Here is a 24,051-nt window from a genome sequence, read left to right as displayed (position 1 = left end):
CTTGAAAGCAATTACCCTGAACAAATTCCTTCAACTGTCGCAAAACTATTAGACAGTTTGGAAAACTGGGCTAAAATTGAATATTGGGAAAACAAATTTGCTCCAGTTTAAAACTCTAAGGTAAAAGAATTCCACAATAGTCGTAGAAACCAAGAACTGAAAGAAGTGGGCTGTGTTATATTTTTAGGCATGCATTTGGACCAAACTCTATCTTTGTCTTCATACGTACAGTATTTAGCAAGTAAATTGAACAGCCTGACATTTGCAATGATGATGCTGTCATATTCAACTAGCATGGAGACAAGAAAAATAGTTTACGACAGCTACTTTGACTCAGTTATAAGGTATGGCACAGGCAAAATGACTAGAACCTTAAAATTACAAAAATCAATTGTTAGAAATATGTCTAATGCAAAACCGAAATTATCATGTCGCCCACTATTGAAAAATTTAAAAATATTAAGTGCTCTATGTTCGTACATTTATAAACTGATTATTTTTGTATACAGTAACCCAACGTTATTCAGAGACAATAACTTTAAACATCAACACATTATTACAGGGTGTATATGCGGACATGGAAAAAAAATCCCCGATTTTTCCCAGATAAAAATATACTTTCTCCCAGGTGAAAATACACTATTTCCGTGTTAAGCAACAATATACTTTTTATCAGAACTGTAAACTTATCGATTCTTTGAATGGTTATGGTTTCATACACTGGGGAATAATTTCTGGGCAGAATACGAAACTTGGGGAAAAAAACATTTTTTGGGAAGATCTTTGACATGCAGCAACATGTGCACTGCATATTTTCATATTAGAAAAGTATAAATTCGAATTCCACCAAACACTGCATGTTACTTTTCGAAGCATTAAAATCGAGATCGCAATGCGGTTTTGCAAGCTAGTCATAGGTCATGTCACATGTTCTCATCAGCCAACGACAACTGATATTCAGGGTATAGGACACGTGATGTAGTCAGCTAGTAGCAACATCACTGATGAGTAGTGTGAACACACAAACAGGAAAAGTTAGTGGTTTAAATAAATATAAATAGTGCTGCTACAAGAAAAGAAAAGCTTTCACATATAATGTTGATCTTTTTTTGCACAAAAATGTGCCAGTACAAGTTTTAACGCCACCATAAGTGTCTGATCTGGGCTCAAAATTCTTCTTAACAGTCATCCTCAGAGAGTTGATTTGTAAATGAGAATCAAACGCTCTGTTATTTGAGAAATTCATAGTACATTCTTGCACATAGTTTATGTTACGTAACAGAAAATTTACTTTGAAAGTAACTCTTTTCAAACAACCATTCGCAATATTTTCCTGTGACCTGTTAGAAACAGGTTTGTTTCAGCAGCTGCCAGAGAGCGCCAGATAACAGGCGTCACCACGTTTGCTCAGCTATGATGATGCAGGAAGACCATATGTTTGTACATGTAAAACATTAAAAGATCTTACATTAAATAATAAAAGAAACAAGACTCCAAGAGCATCGGAATTTCGTGAGCCATACTACAAAGCATAATTCAGCTTAAAGTGCACATTTGTATGTCCAGATTCGGCTGCATTTTTTCTTCTTGTACTGTATTATCTCATGTTTGGTTCTTTATTATTGCATAATGCCATATGTGCTAGAATGTGGAAAGGTGCACTTGAAATGCAGCAAACACTTGAAACTAGCCAATAGTGTGATAAATTGCCTGCCTCAGCGGAAAAGATTAATAAAGCCAAATTTCCTTAGGCAAACTAAAAAAAATTACTTCATTTTTCTGCAGGGTGATTAATGCTTGACTATCAGAGAGGTGCAAATGAAATAAAATCTGAAACTAATGACATATGTGAAATAAAATAAAAGTTGAAACTAGTCACATATTTTAGCCTACTGTAATTATGTGAATGTATTTCAATTCGCTTGATAGCTCCCGGCCACAAAATCTGTTTTGTTTTCATTTTACACGAGAGCAATAGTGTAACAGGAAACAGCAAAATCACTAAACGTAAACGCGGGTCATGTGGAGAGTACCCACCTCCCCACTACAACTCAGACTGCCCTGTGTATCAGCCCCGGATTTACTATGACATTCCCAAACCGGGGCAATACTAGATAGTGACCCCACCCATCTACAAGTGTTTGAGGCAGGACACCAACAATTTAAAATAAAATTGACTTTTCAAAAATATATTTGTATTCTAGTGCACATCTTTTTGAAGAGTCTGATACATAAAACATATGTGTTTGAGGAAATATAAGACAAGTTATTTGGTCTTAAGTGGGCCAAAGTGCAATGCCACGCATCTTCACATAGCATTCTTCTAAAGCATGTCACTGTATTTTGCTGTGTAATATTTTGTAATGGATGCCATCAAACTACATTCTGGACATTGGAAATTAAAATGTGCTGTGGTTCCTCTCCTGCTCCCAGTTGGCCGGTTTGACACCCTGCCCCTCCTTTTTTTCCAGGAGAACAAGAACTCTTTAGAAAATTTGCACTCTTCATTGTGTATTAGATAGTAACTTGCTGTTTTGTGTGGCATAAAATTAAATATAGGATACATAAAATCAGTAAAGACAAGAGACAAGCAAGATAGTACACAGTACAGCCCTAGCATTTTTTCCTCTCTAGCCTTGCTACACCTTTACATGGCATGATTTCCTTTCCGGAAAAGAATCTATTACCTCATCAAAGTTCGTCAAATATTTTGCTACACGAAAAAACGAAATGTCATTGTTTAACACTGGAAAAGCTGTTAATACAAATAGTACCCAAGACTGGTGTGGTTTCTCGCTCTGATTATGTCTATTTTTTCATAGATTTTGCTAGATAAAACAAACTAGGTCTTTCTAATATTGCAGCAATTTTGTAACACACATCAAATAAACGAGACTGTTTGCTCATTTTTATAACAAGATAGAATATAATTCATGAAGTATCAATGTCAAATGCCTATTAGGCCTTCTACAAGCAAGAAGCTTTATGTTAGGAAATAGTTTCACATTTCATTCATACGCTACAGCTTCTCAAGCATGAGATCGAAAAGTAGTAGTACAAAATTTTTATATAAATTTGGAATTGTCATATTCTTCCATAATTTGGGTGATGTCTCCGTTTTCTAGTCTTTCATCATTCTAACAAATAATCTTGTCATCATTAGTTCTGTAACAATTCCTGCCAGTGTCAAACTTATTCTACGCTTAACTTCACTAACCCTACCACAATTACTGGTTCAGTTATCCTCCGTTTATTCTCCGGTTAAGTGTTATTACATGTACAACACTTTTCCCACACTATTCCCAGAACTTAGGCGGCTGCTACTGAGGTCTGTACCACTGGCCGTTTTTAGTGTAGCAGTCTGGCCAAATATTTTCTATCACAATTTAGTTTTCTTGGATACACCAAGAGGATAATACATAATCTTTCTTACCTGTTAAGCGTTTATTTCCACTCTGGTAGTTTGAATCTACGGATTTCACTAGTAATTGTAACAACACTGATCATTCCCAGCCAACCACCTAAGTAGCAATTGGTGTTCACTTTATTCTGCTCAGTTTGTATAGCCCTGTCCTCTTTCGTCTGCAGGAAAGTTTATTTCTACAAGTGATGGGCATTCCGTTTACAGGGCCATCACGTACACTAACACTCATTCAAAAATGTTCAAAAACTAACATGAATGTATTCAAAATTTTCAAAATAATATGAATAATCGATAGACCAACGTGGTCTGGATGCTAGGCGCTTTGTGAGGATTTGTTGGTCATTCAGAAATGTAAAATTTTAATCTTCAGAAATTATCAGAAGGCTATTAGAATTTAATGAAATCTTTGTACTACATTATACACTTGATAAACATTTTATTAAAATACATGTATTTCACAATATAAACAGCCTTTGCTACATGTAGTTGATGACTACAAATCTGCCAATATAATACAAAATTTATAATATTTCGTAAGATGAAAAATGCATGCAGAAAAAATTATGAATATCCCAGCCATTTAAATACATATTAAAATAGAAAAAATTTTGGTTTAAAAAGAATGTATTAAAACTCCACAGGTTGACACAACTGACTTCATATCCATGGCTGCCATCCTTCCCAAGTCTTCCCTAATATGTGGGGATCTGTTGCTTGCTCAATGAGACACTTAACCTGAAACACAAAATTAATTCAACTTAGATAACTAATCTACTGTGACAACAGCATGAATATCAAATACAAATAATATATAGCATGTTGTCAGTTTTGATGTACATGTTTCTACATGAAAACCCCAATCTCAACCACGGATGCTTATCTCTTCTACACTGAAATATCAAAACCTCTTATCTTGTAACTTTCAAATTTTAGGTATAAAACTCTATCTCAGAAGGAGGTTTCTGCTTCAAAATTCACTGCACTTCTTTTATGTAACAGACTGTGTTGGTGATATTTATAACACACTTTGTATAATTTAACAGTATTACAGAGTAGTGAGTGCTGTCCAAAACGTTATGAATTGTTCAGGTGGTTAGGTAACATGAGCAGAAGTGTAAACAGATTATCTAAAAATTGTGAGTGCAAAAATAGTGAATTATGTTATTTTCAGTAAGAAAACAATCAAGTGTAAGTCTACCATAAAACAAAATACACCAACAAAAATAAGGTTTGAATTGATATGAATTGTGTGATTCTCCCTCTGTCTTATTGTACGTCTTTGTATCAAAGCTTAACATTCATTTTGTAGGTTCTTCTCTGTGTGTGTAGACAGCAATACAATACCATATGCCTATAGTAATTAAACAGAGTTGCCTAGAAGTAGGTAGTATATGAATTTTACATCCAATTCACAAATTTTCTGGAGTTTTCTCTTGATATTGTACAAAACTCAAATGCAAGTAAATAATCATGAATCAAGAGGAAGTACAGCACTGAAGATGGTCCTACAACTATCTTATGTTTCCTGTTCAAAAGTTACACGTGTAATGCCAGCATCTTTCTCACCAGCAAATGAATCTTCAGCGTTTAGTAATTTAAATTTAAGTGATTCAGAATGCAGTGATTTTATATCTGACATATCTTCCTTCTCAGCATTTGAAAGGTTACTGTTAACATCGGTAAACAAACCTTCACTGTCAACTAATTTAAATGTAAGCAATTCAGAAGGCAGTGATTTTAAAGATTCATATACAAGTTGTTACCTACTACAGCACGCGAATCTGAGGGCTCAGAAGTAGGTGATTTGCATCCAACAAGAAAACGGAGTAAGTTGGTGAACAAACAAATAAATAAATAAATAAATAAATAAATTTATGGCAATTACTCACCTATTGTAGACTGATGTGAGACACATGCAACAAAAAGCAGTGTTCACTAGCTTTTGAGCTCGGGCTCTTATTCTAGTGAGAAACACACTCATTTGCGCACACAACCACACAGAGACTGCGGCCACAGTGATATGCATTTGGGTGTCTGTGTGGTTCTGTGTGCGAATTTGTATAGTTTCTACCAGAAAAAGAGTCAAGCTCAAAAGCTAGTGAACAATGTGTTCTGTTACACGTGTCTATGTGCTTCACATCGGTGTACAATAGGTGACTGGTTGCCTTTCCCTTATTTTACATACTTATCCATCTCTGAATTTCCATTATTAAAAATGAATAAGATGTAGGAAACCATAAAAACAGACAAACAAAGACAATTTAAGATCAGTTTCAGTTGTTGAACATTAGGTGGTATTGGATAATCATAATCAAAGGAAAAACCCAGCTGAACATGTAAACATTATGAATAATGCTGTGGAGCCAGAATCTATAACTGAAGGAACTGGAATAACATGAAAAACTGTGCTCACAAAGGTAAAGAATATAAAAGTACTATGGGTAGAAAAAAAAGAGCTAAATGAAATAACAAAAGAACCTCCATGATGCTCATCAAAATTCTGTTGCAAATCAAAGAACAAGAGAATGTTGTCTTCAGTATCTGAGGAGAACTGTAGTCAAATATGAATTGGAAACAATGGAAAGTGTTTGTTGCTACTCTAAGGAAAGAAGTTACACAAAAACCTAAACAATAGGAGAATCAACAGAGTCGAAATGACAAGTTAATGCGTAACTTCTGTGACCTAGTAAAGAAATATATCTTTCAACTTTAGGAATTGGTCAATGGTCATTCAACAATTGGGTTAAAGAGAGTTTATAGTTTATTTTTTGTCCACTGATCAGTTTTAGAATGATTTCAGAAATGTTACATTGCAAATTTATACAAAAATAAACAAATTTACTGGAAATTTGTGATTTGATACATGAAATAATTCTGTAGTAATGTTTCTGGTAATATTTTTACTCTGTGACATATGACTGATTGCACTGATTTATTTAACAGTCTAGCGCACACACACACACACTGCTAGTAATAATATATAATGCATTTAGAAGAACTGAAGACTAGTTTTTTTAGTCCACCTATGTTAAACTTAGTGGATAGAAATATTAGGACATTTATACATCAGTGCAACACTACGTTTTAATCTGTATGCTTCCTTCTGTATTTTCAGCTTCACACTTTGTTTTCCTTTTCCTTCTTTCAGAAAAATTTGATATTCAAAATTACATTTGTCCTATGGATTTGCGCACACGTACTGTTTCACCTTATACTAGCATCCAGAGATGATGTGTTTCTTGGGTTTTCTTTTGAAGGTGCTCTTATCCATTATGCTCTTAATGCTAGATGATTGTCTGTTATACACTCCTGGAAATTGAAATAAGAACACCGTGAATTCATTGTCCCAGGAAGGGGAAACTTTATTGACACATTCCTGGGGTCAGATACATCACACAATCACACTGACAGAACCACAGGCACATAGACACAGGCAACAGAGCATGCACAATGTCGGCACTAGTACAGTGTATATCCACCTTTCGCAGCAATGCAGGCTGCTATTCTCCCATGGAGACGATCGTAGAGATGCTGGATGTAGTCCTGAGGAACGGCTTGCCATGCCATTTCCACCTGGCGCCTCAGTTGGACCAGCGTTCGTGCTGGACGTGCAGACCGCATGAGACGACGCTTCATCCAGTCCCAAACATGCTCAATGGGGGACAGATCCGGAGATCTTGCTGGCCAGGGTAGTTGACTTACACCTTCTAGAGCACGTTGGGTGGCACGGGATACATGCGGACGTGCATTGTCCTGTTGGAACAGCAAGTTCCCTTGCCGGTCTAGGAATGGTAGAACGATGGGTTCGATGACGGTTTGGATGTACCGTGCACTATTCAGTGTCCCCTCGACGATCACCAGTGGTGTACGGCCAGTGTAGGAGATCGCTCCCCACACCATGATGCCGGGTGTTGGCCCTGTGTGCCTCGGTCGTATGCAGTCCTGATTGTGGCGCTCACCTGCACGGCGCCAAACACGCATACGACCATCATTGGCACCAAGGCAGAAGCGACTCTCATCGCTGAAGACGACACGTCTCCATTCGTCCCTCCATTCACGCCTGTCGCGACACCACTGGAGGCGGGCTGCACGATGTTGGGGCATGAACGGAAGACGGCCTAACGGTGTGCGGGACCGTAGCCCAGCTTCATGGAGACAGTTGCGAATGGTCCTCGCCGATACCCCAGGAGCAACAGTGCCCCTAATTTGCTGGGAAGTGGCGGTGCGGTCCCCTACGGCACTGCGTAGGATCCTACGGTCTTGGCGTGCATCCGTGCGTCGCTGCGGTCCGGTCCCAGGTCGACGGGCATGTGCACCTTCCGCCGACCACTGGCGACAACATCGATGTACTGTGGAGACCTCACGCCCCACGTGTTGAGCAATTCGGCGGTACGTCCACCCGGCCTCCCGCATGCCCACTATACGCCCTCGCTCAAAGTCCGTCAACTGCACATACGGTTCACGTCCACGCTGTCGTGGCATGCTACCAGTGTTAAAGACTGCGATGGAGCTCCGTATGCCACGGCAAACTGGCTGACACTGACGGCGGTGGTGCACAAATGCTGCGCAGCTAGCGCCATTCGACGGCCAACACCGCGGTTCCTGGTGTGTCCGCTGTGCCGTGCGTGTGATCATTGCTTGTACAGCCCTCTCGCAGTGTCCGGAGCAAGTATGATGGGTCTGACACACCGGTGTCAATGTGTTCTTTTTTCCATTTCCAGGAGTGTAAAATACACTTCCTGCAATGGTAGGGTCCCTGTCTATCATTTTCAATCTTTTGCCACAGATGTGGTAATTTTCTCTGGTTCTTGTGTTGTGATCATGAAAATCTCAGTTTAGAGGTGCTGTACAATTTAGCATTAGAAGAAGTGTTGTCTCATATATGTACAAACTTGTTACAGTTAATATTTTGAATTCCTAGAATTCGTTTCTGCAGGATTCCTGAGGCATTAGCCTTTAGCTATGCATCTAATGGCTTTCTTTCGAAGTTATAGGATTCTTTGTACATGTACATCTGCTGCATCGCCCCATATTGGTATACAGTACATTATTTTGCCACAAATAATGTCAGTAGCACATTTTAAGCAAGGTTTCTGTGTCCACCGTCTAGCACATTTCTTCATTAAAAATATATTTGTACTTATTTTGGAAAAGATAACGTCAATGTGGTTTTCCCTTGTCCGAAATTTGTCCATGTCTACACCCAGAAACATGTTACAGTCCACTGATTTTAAGTGTACATCCCCAATATACAGTAGTACTCTGTTCTGTTGATTCTGTTTGTTTCGAAATTTGTAAACATAGTTTTCATCCTGTTGGTTAATAAGTTATTTTCTGTAAAATACCTTTCTGCCATTTGCAAGTTCTCACTGGCCTATTTTCCAATTCTTTCACTGAGTCACTGCATACTAATACAGTTGTATCATCGGCATACATGACCACTGTTTCATTTACAGCAGTGGGCATACCATTTGTATATACGATAAGGAGCAGAGAACTTAGTACTGGACCCTGAGCTATTCCATATTTTACCTGCAGAGAATCAGAGTAGACATTTCTCTCTGCATTTCCAGATTTATATTTTATTTCAGTACACTGTTGTCTGTTTTCAACAAAGGTTTGTATAATATCAGCATCTTTTCCTCTTATGCTGTAGCAGTTCAGTTTCTGTAGAAGAGTTTTATGGCAGACACAGTCAAAAGCTTTTGAAAGTCTAAGTAGGCACTAGATACTTTCTTTTGATGATCCACGGCCTCACTGATGTGTGTTATGAAGTTTGTCACTGCAGTCTTGGTGGATCTTCCCTTTCTAAATCCATGTTATGCCTCATTTAAGTTGTTATGCTTCTCTATGAAGTTTATAAATCTATCTTTAATCACTGCTTCCACTATTTTAGACAGAACAGGGGTGATCATTATGGATCTATAGTTTCTGGGGTCTCCTTTATCCCCTCCTTTGAATACTGGCAAAACTCTACTCATCTTTAAACATTTTGGGAATACTCCTAACTTCATTACTAAATTTATCAGGAATGCCAGAGGCTTAGCAAGAGCACAGTATTTCACCATTCTTGCTGAGATGCCATCCTGACCATCTGTAATTTTATCTGCTAGTGCTCCAGTTTTTTAAGAACTTTTGATTCATCTGTAGGGAGAAGATATAAACTCTCAGCCTCCTTTTTTGGGACTTTCCATTCTTTTTGATACTGTTATGTTTTGTTATAGAAGTTTCTCCACTATAGCTACACAGTGCTGGCTGAAAATATTGCATACCTATTGTGGATCAATCACTTTTTTCCCTTCCCTCATCAATGATATATTTGTATCTTTCAAGGCATGCAATTCTTTTTGGTTTTCATTTAGTTCCAGACTGTTTCAGAGATATTAAAAGATTGTATTTCAGATTTTTGGTGGCTGGCCTTTGCTCCTCTTACCATCCTAGTGTATGCTTTCTTCTTTCATTTTTAAGCCTCATGACTGACCTGACCTTTTCCTTTCTGATGTGTTTCAAAGGGTTCAAACAGTTCAGCCCTTGTGAACCATTTTTTCTTTGGTTTAGCCCTAATACTTCTGCATACTTTAGGACAAACTGTATCTGTGTGTTGTCTTAATACACCACAGAAAGATTCCCAGCTCTTTTCTGCACTGTCCCCTCTGTACATATCATCCCATTTTTCTTCTTTTAGCAAAAATTCTAGCCTGCTCAGATTTCTAAAGTTGGTTTAGCAACTACATTTTCCTCAGTTTTTTATGTGATCTCGCAGTTCAACTGCTTGTCCAAATTGGTATGAAGCAACATTATTTGTAACCAGAACTTTTTTTTGTTTGTAGGTATATTTGACTGAACTTGGTCTATTAATGTGCTAGATATTTCAGTATGTCTTGCTGGATTTGTTACATGAAAGTGAGGATTGTATGTCCTTATAATGTCTTGAAAAGTTCTTGTGTAGCCATTGCCTTGAAGTTTGTGTGTAATTAAGTCACCAGCTTTTATTACATAAGTGTATTGTTTCGTGACTCAATGCAGTACCCCATCAATTTCCAGTAAAAATCTTTCAATGCATGGACTAGGTGATCAGTATATTCCTATTACAAGGTATTTTCTTCCCGTGAACTTTATTTATACTGCTGCTGATTCAAAGTAAAATTCTGCAAAGTTTGTGGCCTTCTGTGGAGTGCAATCCCCTACTTTTCTGTCTACGAATATTGCTTCTCCCCCACTTTATGTACAGTTCTGCAGTAATATGCTACATTTTTATATCTCATTAGACTGAAGACCTTTAATTCATTCTCCTTTAAACCATGCTCAGTCATTATGGGACATACAGAGGACAATTGGTTCAAGGCAGGAAAGGAATGCAAAGATGAAAGGAACACCATGAAAGAAAATGTTTTTAAATTTGCAGTTAAAATTCTGCAGTTGTCATGCCAATTAGTGCCTTTTTTTTGTCCTTTAGTGAATTAAACAGCATTCAAAAGTGATTTTATTAACAATAATTTGAACCAATTGTCAGAAAAGATTCAGTTCTAAAACAAACAAAAGAATATAATATTGATTTATTCTGTCAAAAGAAAGACAAATGTAATCTCTGTTATTCTTACACATTACCTAAGATTTCAGACTGTCAGTACACTGCCCAGTGGATGAAGAAAAAGAGGGCAAGGCAGAGGAAGTCAAGTGATAAAAAGGCAGCTAAAGCAGGAAAGGGTTTTGTGTTTACCATTGATATACAAGCAGTGTAGTTAGTGTCAGCCATCCAGGGTAGTTGTCTATTTTAAAAAAAAGCTGGTGTGTCACAATTTGGAGGACGGTTCAGTGATAAGTTATATTTGGCATTGAGAAGGTGGAGGGCTAAGAACTAATGTTTTTGCACCTTACATTACAGATTTTGTGTGCTCAGAACAGAAATTTACTCGTTTCAAATGTGTTAAAATTACAGCATAGGAAGTAGTATGACAATAATTCAAAAATTCTTACTTAAAGGACATACCTAAATAGAATGTAATAGTGTGCATTCCACAATTGAACACAGAAAGAGAAACATGATGCTATATTCCTTGGCTAATGATGTTGATATGATAAAGGAAGCAAGATGTGGTAAATAGGGCCATATAAAGTAAAATATGTATCACATGACTATTTTAAAGACTTCTCTGAGTTTCTGTACTACAAATCAGTTAGTCTGGGCAATAAAGTAGGCGATCCATGTGTTACAGACATATTGACTCTCAGATATAATCTGTCTGTAGGTACCGAATATAAACTGGATTTTGAGGGAATTACTTCCAAGACACCACAAGACAGTAATCAAAAATACAAAAACTGCTACAATAGACCAGTTGCAATTACTGTACAAAAGTATAATGATTTAAAGTGTCTAAAATCAGTTAATGCAAGAGACTTATCTTTTTATGAAGTTCTTCTTTATAATGATGTCAAGCAAATTTTGGAAAAAAACCTAACTTTTCCATAACTTTTATTTTTCTGTGAAAAGGCTTTAAATTCAAATTAAATTTGTTTTATGTTTGTATGCTCAGTTCTGATAGTAACATTAAAAATTATCTGAGTGCAAAACCTTCTTTAATACGGTCGTAAATACCATACAATTGCCTAAATATATCTTATTAGTAGAATGACTTGTATCAATTAATAATTGTATGTATTTTTTTAGTTTCCTGAACAATACATAGTTTTTAGATGCAAGTTTTTAGAGGCAGGTATGCAAATGTAGGTTTCCTGAAAATTTCACTGATGAAAACGTCTTGGGTCTTGGAAGAATTAAAGCAGCCTACTTAGATACTGTAGAAACACACTGTGTAACAATCTGAAGAGTTAACTTGATGTTCCATTTCTACTTTAGCAGTACATTCATTTACAATAACCATCATCTATTTGTTATCTATTTATACAATCCACTTTGAAATTATTCCTTACATAAAAACCTATTATTTACTGTAAAATCAAAAATATTAGAAACTATTATTTTTATAATTACTATGTCACTGTATTTATCTACTTTTCCCCACACTTTTAGATGTTTCTCAACCCCTGACTTAGACTATACTTGAAAACTTTTTTTGTGCCAAAAATGAAGACTGCAGTTGAATTGGCTGTAAAATTTCTCCTTTGGGAGCAAGGTGTTCTTATGATAAACAATACAGTATATAAGTATGTACCTGATCATGTGGTGTTAAAAGTTTTCTACCAAAAGTATATCTCAGTGTCGTACTCGGTCCCCACAGAACTGTTCGAAAATTTGTAGGATCTGAGTGTCCACTTAGTAGCTCTTCTTCTGTAATCACTGCTGGACTTATACCTTCAAATTTTTTTCTTGCTAACTCCACTTTCTCCCTTGAAAATCGCTTGGGATCACCTGTTGAATGAATAACACAGGAGAAGTTATACAACAACAAACTATCTGCATTTTAACTATCACAAACTACAGGTATAAAACTGATGTGGCTCACTGAATTCTTATCTTTATTTTTTCCCTGTTAGTAGTAACATTATGACCACAAGGAATCTTTCTAAGTATCTTTAAAAATAAAAGCTAATTTCCTGAAGAACATTAGAAAATACAGAAAAATCTGCAACATAGGAAAGTGTTTATGGGAAACAAAAGCCATTTATTGTTTTGCAGGAAGAGAAACAAAACCTGAAGTGAGAAATTGAAATAGAAGGTACAGTCCAGCATTACTGATTTCAGTACACAATCAATCTCTGTTAAAAAAGTTCAAAGAATGAAAACTCTCTAAAACACACAAAAAGTAAGTAGGAGAAATGAAACAAATATTGCTACGAATGTCACTTGCAAAAAGGCACAATTTATGCAGAAGTCAACAGCAAAAAAGAATCACTGACATCTACTTCACTTAAAGTTTACTTCCAGCACATTAATATGTCGTGGTATTATAGAATCCTAAGTGCTCCTGCAACACTTCTTGACATTGCTTTTACTTTAAGATTGAGCGTTTTAATTTTTCTCATCCAGTAATTTCTAAGTATAAAGATGTGTGTGTTTATAAAGAACCCCTCAATGTTATTGAAGTATTTAGTTTAGAAAAATTATAAAACGAAGCACATGACCAAATTTTATTCAGTTAATTGCATGTTTCGCGGACCACATATGTGATGTGTCACTATGATATGGAAGGTGTGAAAACAGAGCTATATGCTGATCACTTACACGATCAGTTTTACATTTATATTGATGGGTACTTTGAAGTTAGTAACTAGTTCAATTCAAATATCATTTGTTGAGATATCAATATTGTTCCTGTTTTTAATGAAATACAGCATATCTATGCATACTTTTACAGCCAGCCAGTTTTGATGTACAGTTATCCTTTTACATTCACATATATTAACACACTGATAGGCACTCTGAAGATTCTGAAGATATTTTGAGGATGTAGAGATCTGATATTATTGAGAAATGTAATGACACATCTGTATATATTGATTATGGTAAGTTGAGAGGAGAGAATTGTGCCTGGTATGATGAAATGCTGAAACTTATGTTTTCTGCATTAGCATGCGATTAGATGATGAGAGAGTAAGAAGTGACTTTGGAAGTGAAAGTGTGACAGATAATACACCTAATTTTAAAACATTTACTTACACTAAGATGTTATACAGGCCATTTATTTTGTGAAAGTTGGTGTAAAAATGAAATGATTTACAGCATTTATAATGCCTGTAAGTAGATAAGATTTTGGGAAGACACTACACAGTGACACAAGAAGACAAACTGGCATTATCATTATTTTATCTGAAAAGTCTCTTCCAAAACACTTCACTTGTTTCTCTGAGAAATAAAACCTTATCAGATGGAATTTGTCAAGGATTGATATGGAATAAGATTTTATTTCTAATTTGATACACTACTGTTTTACATGAAAAATATGGATCAACACTACTTATGTTTGAGAGAGAAAAGACTTTGCCTTTCAGCAGCATACAGTGCTAACTATTAAATTTAGGTATATTCATTTTGTTTAACATTTTCTTGCAAACAAACACACTAACTACAAATAGGATTGATGGTGGAAAATACTAAAATATTTTTTTAAAGTTTAAACAAATGGGCTGATTCCCTGACTCTGTAACAGGATTAAAAATAAATAAATTTTTCAAATCTTGGAAACAAGCAAACACTGTGAATAGACTAACGAGACAAATATTGAATTGCCCCTGAACTGAAAGCCCTTGCATCTTAAGCAATTTTGGAATGTCAATTTTGAAAAAAGAATCCATGAGTAAACACTGTTTCCAGTATTTATTTCAAAAAGGGAATAAATCTTGCGAAACGTTTAATCTTTTGTAAAAATGTTTTTCCATTGCATTTGTTAATGGATACCACTTTTTAATTTATTCTACATCATTTGTCTTTGAAACATTCATCCTGAGTTGTGATATAAGAGATTTTGTACTGCCATATACATGATTTTATAATTTACTCTATGTCGTGTCTGTATTTTGAAGAAATCGTATTCTGTATTTCACTGTATGTTTTTTCTAAATTGTATTAGATGCTTTCTCAGTAATTTTTTCCACGTTACGTAATATTTTGATGAGAAAGTATTCTGACCTTTAGCATATGTCTTTCTACACATTATTACATGTTTCCAGAATGAGATTTTCACTCTGCAGCGGAGTGTGCGCTGATATGAAACTTCCTGACAGATTAAAACTGTGTGCCAGAGCGAGACTCGAACTTGGGACCTTTGCCTTTCGCGGGCAAGTGCTCTGTGAACTGAGCTACCCAAGCACGACTCACAACCCACATTCACGGCTCCAATTCTGTCAGCATCTTGTCTCCTACCTTCCAAACTTCACTGAAGCTCTCCTGCAAACCTGCAGAACTAACACTCCTGAAAGAAAGGATATTGCAGAGACATGGCTTAGCCACAGCCTGGGGGCTGTTTCCAGAATGAGATTTTCACTCTGCAGTGGAGTGTGCGCTTTTATGAAACTTCCTGGCAGATTAAAACTGTGCGCCAGACCAAGACTCGAACTCGGGACCTTTGCCTTTCACGGGCAAGTGCTCTACCAACTGAGCTACCCAAGCATCACTCATGGCCCGCCTTCACAGCTACAATTCTGCCAGTACCTCATCTCCTGTTGTTTAACAATATTTTTCTATATAACATGTATCTTTTGAAATTTATTATTGTGTTTAGATACATATTTTTTGCATGTAAAACAAAAAGTTTTTTTGTGTTAACCAATTTTTCAAAACAAGTCAGCTCATTGATGTGAAAAAGTTTTTTCAGCTTTTTGCTCTTAAAACTGCTGCTCAGTTTCTGTATTGTGCAAATCTTTCAGGGGATTCTGAAGTTTCATAGTTGATTTCACCCACATCTTAAGTCACAGACAGAATATTCATTAACCAATACTAATGTTCAGATACTTATACTTGTACATACATACTGAATTTACTACAAATACACGTAACCATAGATGCAAACAAAAGACCAAAGACAGTAATACAAAACACCCGGACATGAATGAAAGTCACCTTAGGGAACTATTGTCATAGTAACTATCGGTATGTAATAAACTTCTACATATTGAAATGTACCACTGACATTGGTAGGAATGGATAAGATAATTTGGCTCTTTTGCAAAAACATGATCACAAACAATGAGTAATGCAATATAATTCATCAAACGTTCCTACCATCATATTTCAATGTAGTATTAAGCCAAACATATTTCTATGAAATGGTTTTAAACTTTTTGTGTGTTCAGAACTACAGAAACAAGTTAATATGATAAAACTGTACAACTCATGGTGAGGGCATTATTAGCAAATGTAAACAAATCTAGCTTTCTGATAACCAAGCCAGATATATAAGTTTTGTCTATATAATGAAATTCTATGTTTAATTTCATCTCTCAATACATGGTAAAAACTCTCCTTATTAATCAGCATGGCCATAAATAAAGAAAGAAGTAACTGAATTGCTGCTAAACTGAGCATCTAGTATTTCACTATGAAAACATAAAAGTACTGTGACCTTTGTGTTTAACAACATGTAACTGTATATTAGAAATATTCTGCCATCCAAATTCACTCAATGTAAAACTTTTAATTGTAATGCACTTAAGTCTGTTTATAACAGTTAATACATCGTAATGTTTACAATTAATACTGGCAGATATTTGTAGCCAGCAGGTCAGTCTTCTGTCAGATTACGATGCGGAAAATATAATTGTTGTTAGTCCTAACAATGTGATGGCAAAAAGTGTATTTAAAATGGTGTGTCTCTCAAATTGATTATTATACGTATCACACAGAGTCTGCAGATCAGAATAATTTCAGATTATCTACAAGAATCAGCTGTTGCAGCAAAGAAGAAAACAAGAAGATAAGTATTTGTACTTCGCTGAATTTACGCCCCGGCCTTCCATACTGCAGTTTGATCACTTTTATTTTATTATGCTGCACATGAGTATCTGTTTATCTTACTATTAGTGTATAAGATGTAGTCTGCTTACTTTGCACATTTCCTGGTGATTTCCTCTTTGCATAAAACAGCCAATCTAATGATGGTTCCTGAACAAATACCTTCATTGTTGCCAATAATATCTGGTGGTTATTACGTAGCAATCGCAAAACGTGTACCATTGTCTCTTCTATAACTCCTGAAATTTCATAGAAGTCATCAATGTTACAAACGAGCAAGATCTGACATCACAACATTTTAATAGCGATTTTTCAAAGTGAGATATTTTTGAAGTGAATGAGAGAACATAATTTTCACAAATATGGTCACTCATTGGTTAAACAATCATCACAAAAACACATTCAATTTTATGGACGTGTAATCTATGTCATTTCAGCATTTGCTTGATTCTTGTTATTAACTTGTGTATATAGTGAAAGCCTCAATTGAAGATTGGAAGCAGAAATTGTGTTTTTTATAGCTTGTAAACATGTACCTGCCAAACTCGAAAAACCAAAAATTGGGAGAATCAGTTTTAAAAATTGGGAGGTATACAAATGAGCAAAAACCGTGGGTCAATTTCTATATAATATTGAAACAACTGATGTGAGCCTTTCCCTGTAATGTAAGCTACATACTAGCTATAAAAATGCAAATGAAAATACTAGAACTACCCGAAACAATGATTCAAAAAATAAGGGAAAGTCAACCACTTACCTGTAGCAGAAACAGTTATAAATGATAACAACTATAGGATATAAATTACAGTCATCTTCATTGCTACTATCTGTTGAAATAGAAACTGGACAATCTTTAAAGGGTTCTATGGTTTCTTCTTTTTCCTTTTTCGCTCTTTCTCCTATAATATTTATTCTTGCACAATTTTTTTTTTTTTTTTTTTCCAAGCTACATTGCTGTCTGGGAACATTTGTCTGGACAGGTGACTTGTAACCTCAAATGACTGGAAAATTTTGTTCTAAAATAAATTATGTAAATAAGTGTTCAGAATTTATAATCCTGTCACTTCCACTTTTAACACTGAATTCCATTTTTTTTATTGTTATTCACACACTTAACATTTTCTTGGTCCTTTTTTGATTTCACACGTTTTAAACATCATTTCTTCCATCTTGTGGTGTACAAATGTCACATCGGCAAAGAGTATGAAATACAAATGATACACCTTTCCTAGACTCTATAGTACACTGAATCAAAATATTATGAATTGATGAATAACTTACACATGAAATAAACATTTACACAAAAACAAAGCCTATCAAGGATTCACATAATAAAATAACACTCTTACAAAATGTGCAGGAATGAGGAGTCCCTTATTTCTATAAACTTCAATGTGTATATTGATAAGAAACAACTATTGAGCGAAGGAATTCCAATCATTCCCCCCCCCCCCAAAAAAAAAAAAGATATGGTTGCTCACTAGTTGTTGTCTAGCATAGAAGTGGCAAGTGATATATTGCACTGAATCCACCTGTCAGCTGATGACTGTCAACAATGTGGTGTCATTACTATGTTGTAGTACACAACTCCGATGGTATTACTGAATTGAGATAATCATGGTAAATCCTTTATAAACTGGCATATGAAATTTCGAGTGCCAATATGTCCTTGGAGATAGTGTGTATCATGGTTCAAATGGCTCTGAGCACTATGCAACTTATCTTCTGAGGTCATCAGTCGCCTAGAACTTAGAACTAATTAAACCTAACTAACCCAAGGACATCACACACATCCATGCCCGAGGCAGGATTCGAACCTGCGACCGTAGCGGTCGCTCGGCTCCATACTGTAGCGCCTAGAACCGCACGGCCACGCCGGCCAGCAGTGTGTATCATCTTGGGCATTCTTACGAAAATATGCTGATATTGTGTGCTTTGCCCTAAGTCACTTAATTATCATGCTGACAAGCAGTACAAACGAGGTCTGACTACACTCCAGCTAGACTGTTGTATTTACGGGGCCCATAGGAGTGCTCTCTCCCTCCCTCCCTCCCTCCCTCCCTCCCTCTCTCTCTCTCTCTCTCTCTCTCTCTCTCTCTCTCTCTCTCTCTCTCTGTCCACCACCTCTCAAACAAACTAATTATTTCTAAATCAGTTGCTCATGAGTGTACACTCTCTAAAGACTTAATTACCTATCAATTACCATAAATGCAGATGTTAAATGTATTGACAAAAATATATATTTTGAAACACAGTTATCCAATGGAAGTACAAAAATTAATGCAAAATATTCTGTTCCTTTTTCAATAAATTACCTGAAGTCTTGTGTGGTTCCATTAAGTTAACGATATGCGGAGTTAACCTGAATGGCATAAGTTCTGGCACTGGGAGGAATTCTGTAGCTGTTCCAAATGCATACCCAAAGTCAACACCTAGGCACTCTCCAGTGTGAGGAAACACCAAGCAGTTGCCAAGGTTTCTGTCACCTATACCAAGCAACCACTGACCAATACACATGGTTGCATAACTAGAAGCAAAGCGGTGACGTTTTGTAAAGAAGATTTCTGCTGTTGTGCTTACATTCCAAATGACACGCCTGTGAAAGAAAGAAAAATAGAACACAAAACAAAAAAGCACTTATATTATCTAAGAATGGAAAAACACTTCATCTGAATGTAATAATTACAGAAATCCAATAACAAGAGAAACATGCAGTGTTAATGAAACCTGCAAAGGTTTAAAAGCAAACACTCACACTTCGCAAATTGTAAGTGCCTACACTTATTTACAAACATCTTCCTGCAAAATGTTTGTAAAAATAAATGATAACCAAATAATAAACAACACAAAACAATACGTAACATAATTTGTTTAGTTAATTACTGGCAGGAAAACTGTATGAAATCTAATTTCCAACAAATGGAATAGTGGTTCTGTGACACACAGACCCATGGCTCACCTAACTGTTGCCCACAATGGAAGACAGGTTACCAGGAAATTTCAGAATTGCTCTCATTTTAGAGTATAAAACATAGTCTAATAAAATGTTTAGCACTGAGGATACAACGTTATCAAACACATCTTCAGTGTTGGGAAAGGAAGACTGGTATGTTTCGACGAAGTTGGGATCTGTGCTGGAGGTTGTGTAGCTACTGGCACGGGCATCCAAGCCAGAAAGGTATTAGCATAGGAATAGACAATGTCTGATCCATAATACGCAAACTGAAGCCGACCCATCTAGAGAGGTCAACCTTGATTCCAAATCTGCTGTCAAGAGAACAAAAAGAAAACTGCCCATTCACTGCACTCAAGCACTTTGGGTGCACATATTAAACATGAAAAGAAATAAAGAGGGAACACATGAATGGATGAACTAAATGATGGCCTGGTGTGGGAGGATAATGAGATATCTAACATGCAACATCCAGGAAATGTCAGAGAAGCAAACTGAACTATTACAGAATTTGAGAGAACAAGGCTTGCTGTTTCGGAAACCACAGAGACAAAGAAGGAATGAGGTGTGTAAACAATAATATGATGAAGTCTCATAAATAGTTCAAATAAGGTCCAGCAGAGGGTGCAAGTAAAAGGAGTAATAATGGTGTATGGAAACTTTAGACAGGGGTTGATAAACTGAAGTTCTAGACAGACGTAACATTCACTGTTCATATCCAAGTGTGAAGGCATTCAGAACCAATATGTTTCACTGTGATATGGTTAGTAAGTGTGAGAGGAAAAGAGATATATGATTTCATTCATAGTTGTTATTTTTATTTTCTTAGCAACTGTAGTATCGCAGGGCCTTATGCTTCTGTGAGGAAGGTATTGACCTCTTCTAATTCAACATTAAATAAGTTCTTTGTAATACACTTCTTATACTTTACATACAAGTTATGGCCAAGTTCTTATGATTTATATTATCCCAAATTGTGCAGATGTCTGGAGAAGACCGTTTAACATGTCACAATCAGTAATGCAAAATAAACATAATTGTGCAACCAATGACTGAATTATATTCTGAAATACGACATAGTTAAGATTTATGAAGAGTTTCGGGATATATAGTGGATGTTGCTCCTGGAGAAGTGACAGTGCAAAATCATTTTAAGGACAGCGTCAGAATTAGCCAATGGAGAATGGCAATTAATGAATATTAATCAAAAACTATTCTTGGTTTCTGTGTGACTGATGTTCTAGTAATGACAAATACAATATTCACACAGAAGAAGAACCATCTATAAACAATTTATAATACTACTTATATGCTGAGAAAGAAGGGTCATTTAAAGACTGTAAACAACTACAAAGCAAATATTTTGACTGTATTTGCATCTTATATTGAGCCTACACCTGTGTAATGCTAGTGTATAGTGGATGGTGACAAGGCTGTAACTAATTGTACAACACAATACACTTTATGTTCTCATAATACTTAGTAACATTGGTTAAGTACATTTTGTCAATGCGAGTTTATTGATTTATTTCAATCTTTGGAACCCATATTTCTCATGTCACATTTATTTATCTTTGTTTAAGGAGTTTTCTGGTCTGGAAGTTTACAAAAATCGATTTTTTTATTGCATATTTCAATACCTTATATTATGGAGAACATGTGGGCAAAACCATTTTGCCCATAAACTATTTCATATGTCGAAATACTTGGTCATCAGACTGGCACTCATACTTGTATACAAGGACCTATCAATCGACAATTTACTGGAAAGATGTGTTGGTGTGAATACTCAAAACTCTATAAAGAGTCCATTTTTGAAGATCATGGGCATTCAACTCAGCAACATGGAGTACGAATTCTGCAGAATGCGCAATGCAGACCGCCTTGTATGCTCAGAGCACTGCTCGTCTACAGAGAGCAGATCTGCAGCCAAGAGAAAGCGGTGCATGCGAACAAGATTTATGAGATCGAGGAAGTAGTACTGTATGCTCCAGGCATCACAGACTGATAAAAGTCCCCAAGAAACTGACAAAAACCCTTTCAAAACTTATAATGTGATTTCCTAAAAAATCACATTTTTTGCTGGGTGTTTGGATTGCCGAAAAAGAACTCATCCAATTTTGATGCTGCTTAGCTATTTTCATAGAGAACTGAACTGGCTGTGGTCAGAATCACTAAAAGTTAAACAATTTTCAAAATACCAATTTTTTTATGAACCTTTGAATGCCCAAAAAAGTCAGTTTTTTTGCTATTTTCAAATAGCCGCCATTTTGAAAAAAAAAAATCACTTTTCAGAGGTTTCAACCGCAGCTATGCTCATATATTTTAATAATTTTTTGGTCTGGTCGGCTTCGGACGACTCAATTACCTGAACCACGTCCACCACCCTACCACTTTACAACCTTATGTGCCACTTTCCTTAATACCCTCTTGTGCTGTGTGAGTTACCTTTTGATTTCACCTTTTAAGGAGGGAGAAAGGGGGGGGGGGGGGGGGGGGGGGAAAGAAAGTTGAAAATGGGGTAAAAAATCGGACGTCTAGACCACAAAATGCCCTCAATCTCAAAAAATATTCATTTTTATTTTCTACTGAGAACACTGATTATCATTTGTGGCTAATTGCATTGCCACTTAGCAGTTATTGGCAGAGAATTTTGATCTTAAAATCACACAAAACTGTTAAAAACTCACTATAATTTATGGTTTCCAAAACTAACTGATTGCTGAAACTTAAAATGAAATTACTATTAGTTGTTAACTATTTTACTTATATGTCATATGTGAGCAAATATTGACATGAATCATGTTCTGTGAGCTATCAATGTAATCTTTGGATTAAGTTACTCTTTCCATAGAGGGGTGATTTGGAGCAGTGGAGAAGAGGAACTGAAATGGAACTGGTCTCCATGTGGATTGTATTGTCAATGTATTAAGAAATGTGGAAAATGGTATTTAAAAGTGAAGAATACACACTAAAGTGATATCAACTGGTGTTTCACTTAAAGAAGTTATATTTCACCCGATTACTCAATTTTGAGATCAGCATTATTGACAATTTTATTGGATGAATGAGTTATGCTAGAATACTGAGAGCAAGAAGAGGACAACATATTGTTCATAGACACCTTCACAATCCAGACACCCCCTTGGCGAAATCATACGACGATTTATTTTCAGGACAACGAGAAACAACAAATACTGCCAGAATCAAAAGATGAGTATTATTTACTACGACTGTCTTCCACTATGTATATTGATAATGAATTAGTTCTTGCACGCATGCCCTGCAATTTCTCCTAATCAATTCTATTATGGTGTCCACCAACAGGGTAGCATTAGAATCTAAACAGCTGACTTTTTGACTGTATTTGCTGCGGTCATCTTCAGGGAATTGAACTGCTGGGTTTTGGGAATGGTCCTGTCTATTTACACCACCTTACTTCAGTTATGTAACATTGTGGTAGATCATTGGACAGTTCCAAGTCTAAATGCCTTTGTGCAATGGATAAAACTATAGGAGAGCTTGGAGCAGAAGTCATAGCTCTTGACCACAATGAGGACACAGCCAGACAGCAGGTGCTGGTCACTGAACTGTGTGAGCAGCTCCTTTGTCTTCATACCTTGAGTGCCACTATCAGGCCATACCACTGTGCCAGGTGTCAGCACTCTGGGGCCAGCATTCAAAAGCCACTCCAGAACAATGCACAACTACCTTCCATGTTGTTGATGCATGCTGCCAGATGCCAGCCATTGCCCTGTTCCAGATGGTTTCAAGTGACACCAAAGTGTCATGCCTTCCCCAACTGTAATCACAAGGAAGCAGTATTTAACTATGGCCGTACCAGCCTGTAAGCGTATGCAACAGTTTGCGCCCCTCTGCACTGTCATCACAACTTTGTCACAAATGCACCGCAAAGGAGGGACCTCAGCCTGTCTGCTCAGCTCAATCAGCCAACACTGCTCCAGCCACCACCTTTCATGATTGGTCGTCACTCCAAAGTCCAGCCAGCAATTTGCAGTCACATTCTGGGCAACACTGTGACCTTCCACTTCACTGGCCAATGTCACCGACTGCCTGTTCCATACTGCAGCTGAGCCACATGCAGTGTCCACACCGTCGCCAAGTCAGCGTGCCATGAGGGTGCTACACTATGTAAGCACCAAGGACACAACCTGCATCTGTCTACACCTCCAGCCATTACCTTGCTGGGCCTACACTGCCAAATATTATGTGAAGAAGAAAATGCACTTAACTGACTGTACT

At 36.5% G+C, this 24,051-nt stretch overlaps 1 protein-coding gene across 1 annotated transcript in view; it reads right to left on the bottom strand.

The window, feature by feature from the left end:
- Window positions 1-3,843: 3,843 nt before the first annotated feature.
- LOC124803212 (DNA-dependent protein kinase catalytic subunit-like) overlaps window positions 3,844-24,051 on the bottom strand; it is a 561,762-nt gene continuing 541,554 nt past the window's right edge. Inside the window, exons 52-55 of the mRNA XM_047264427.1 lie at window positions 19,151-19,431; window positions 16,928-17,074; window positions 12,601-12,797; window positions 3,844-4,159 (exon numbers count right to left, since the gene is read on the bottom strand). Coding sequence (XP_047120383.1) covers window positions 4,082-4,159; window positions 12,601-12,797; window positions 16,928-17,074; window positions 19,151-19,431 — 703 coding nt within the window. The 3' untranslated portion in view covers window positions 3,844-4,081. The remainder of the gene's footprint in view (window positions 4,160-12,600; window positions 12,798-16,927; window positions 17,075-19,150; window positions 19,432-24,051) is intronic.

Source organism: Schistocerca piceifrons, chromosome 1, assembly GCF_021461385.2.
Source record: "Schistocerca piceifrons isolate TAMUIC-IGC-003096 chromosome 1, iqSchPice1.1, whole genome shotgun sequence".
Lineage (NCBI taxonomy): Eukaryota > Metazoa > Arthropoda > Insecta > Orthoptera > Acrididae > Schistocerca > Schistocerca piceifrons.
This window is presented reverse-complemented; position numbering and strand designations above follow the sequence as displayed.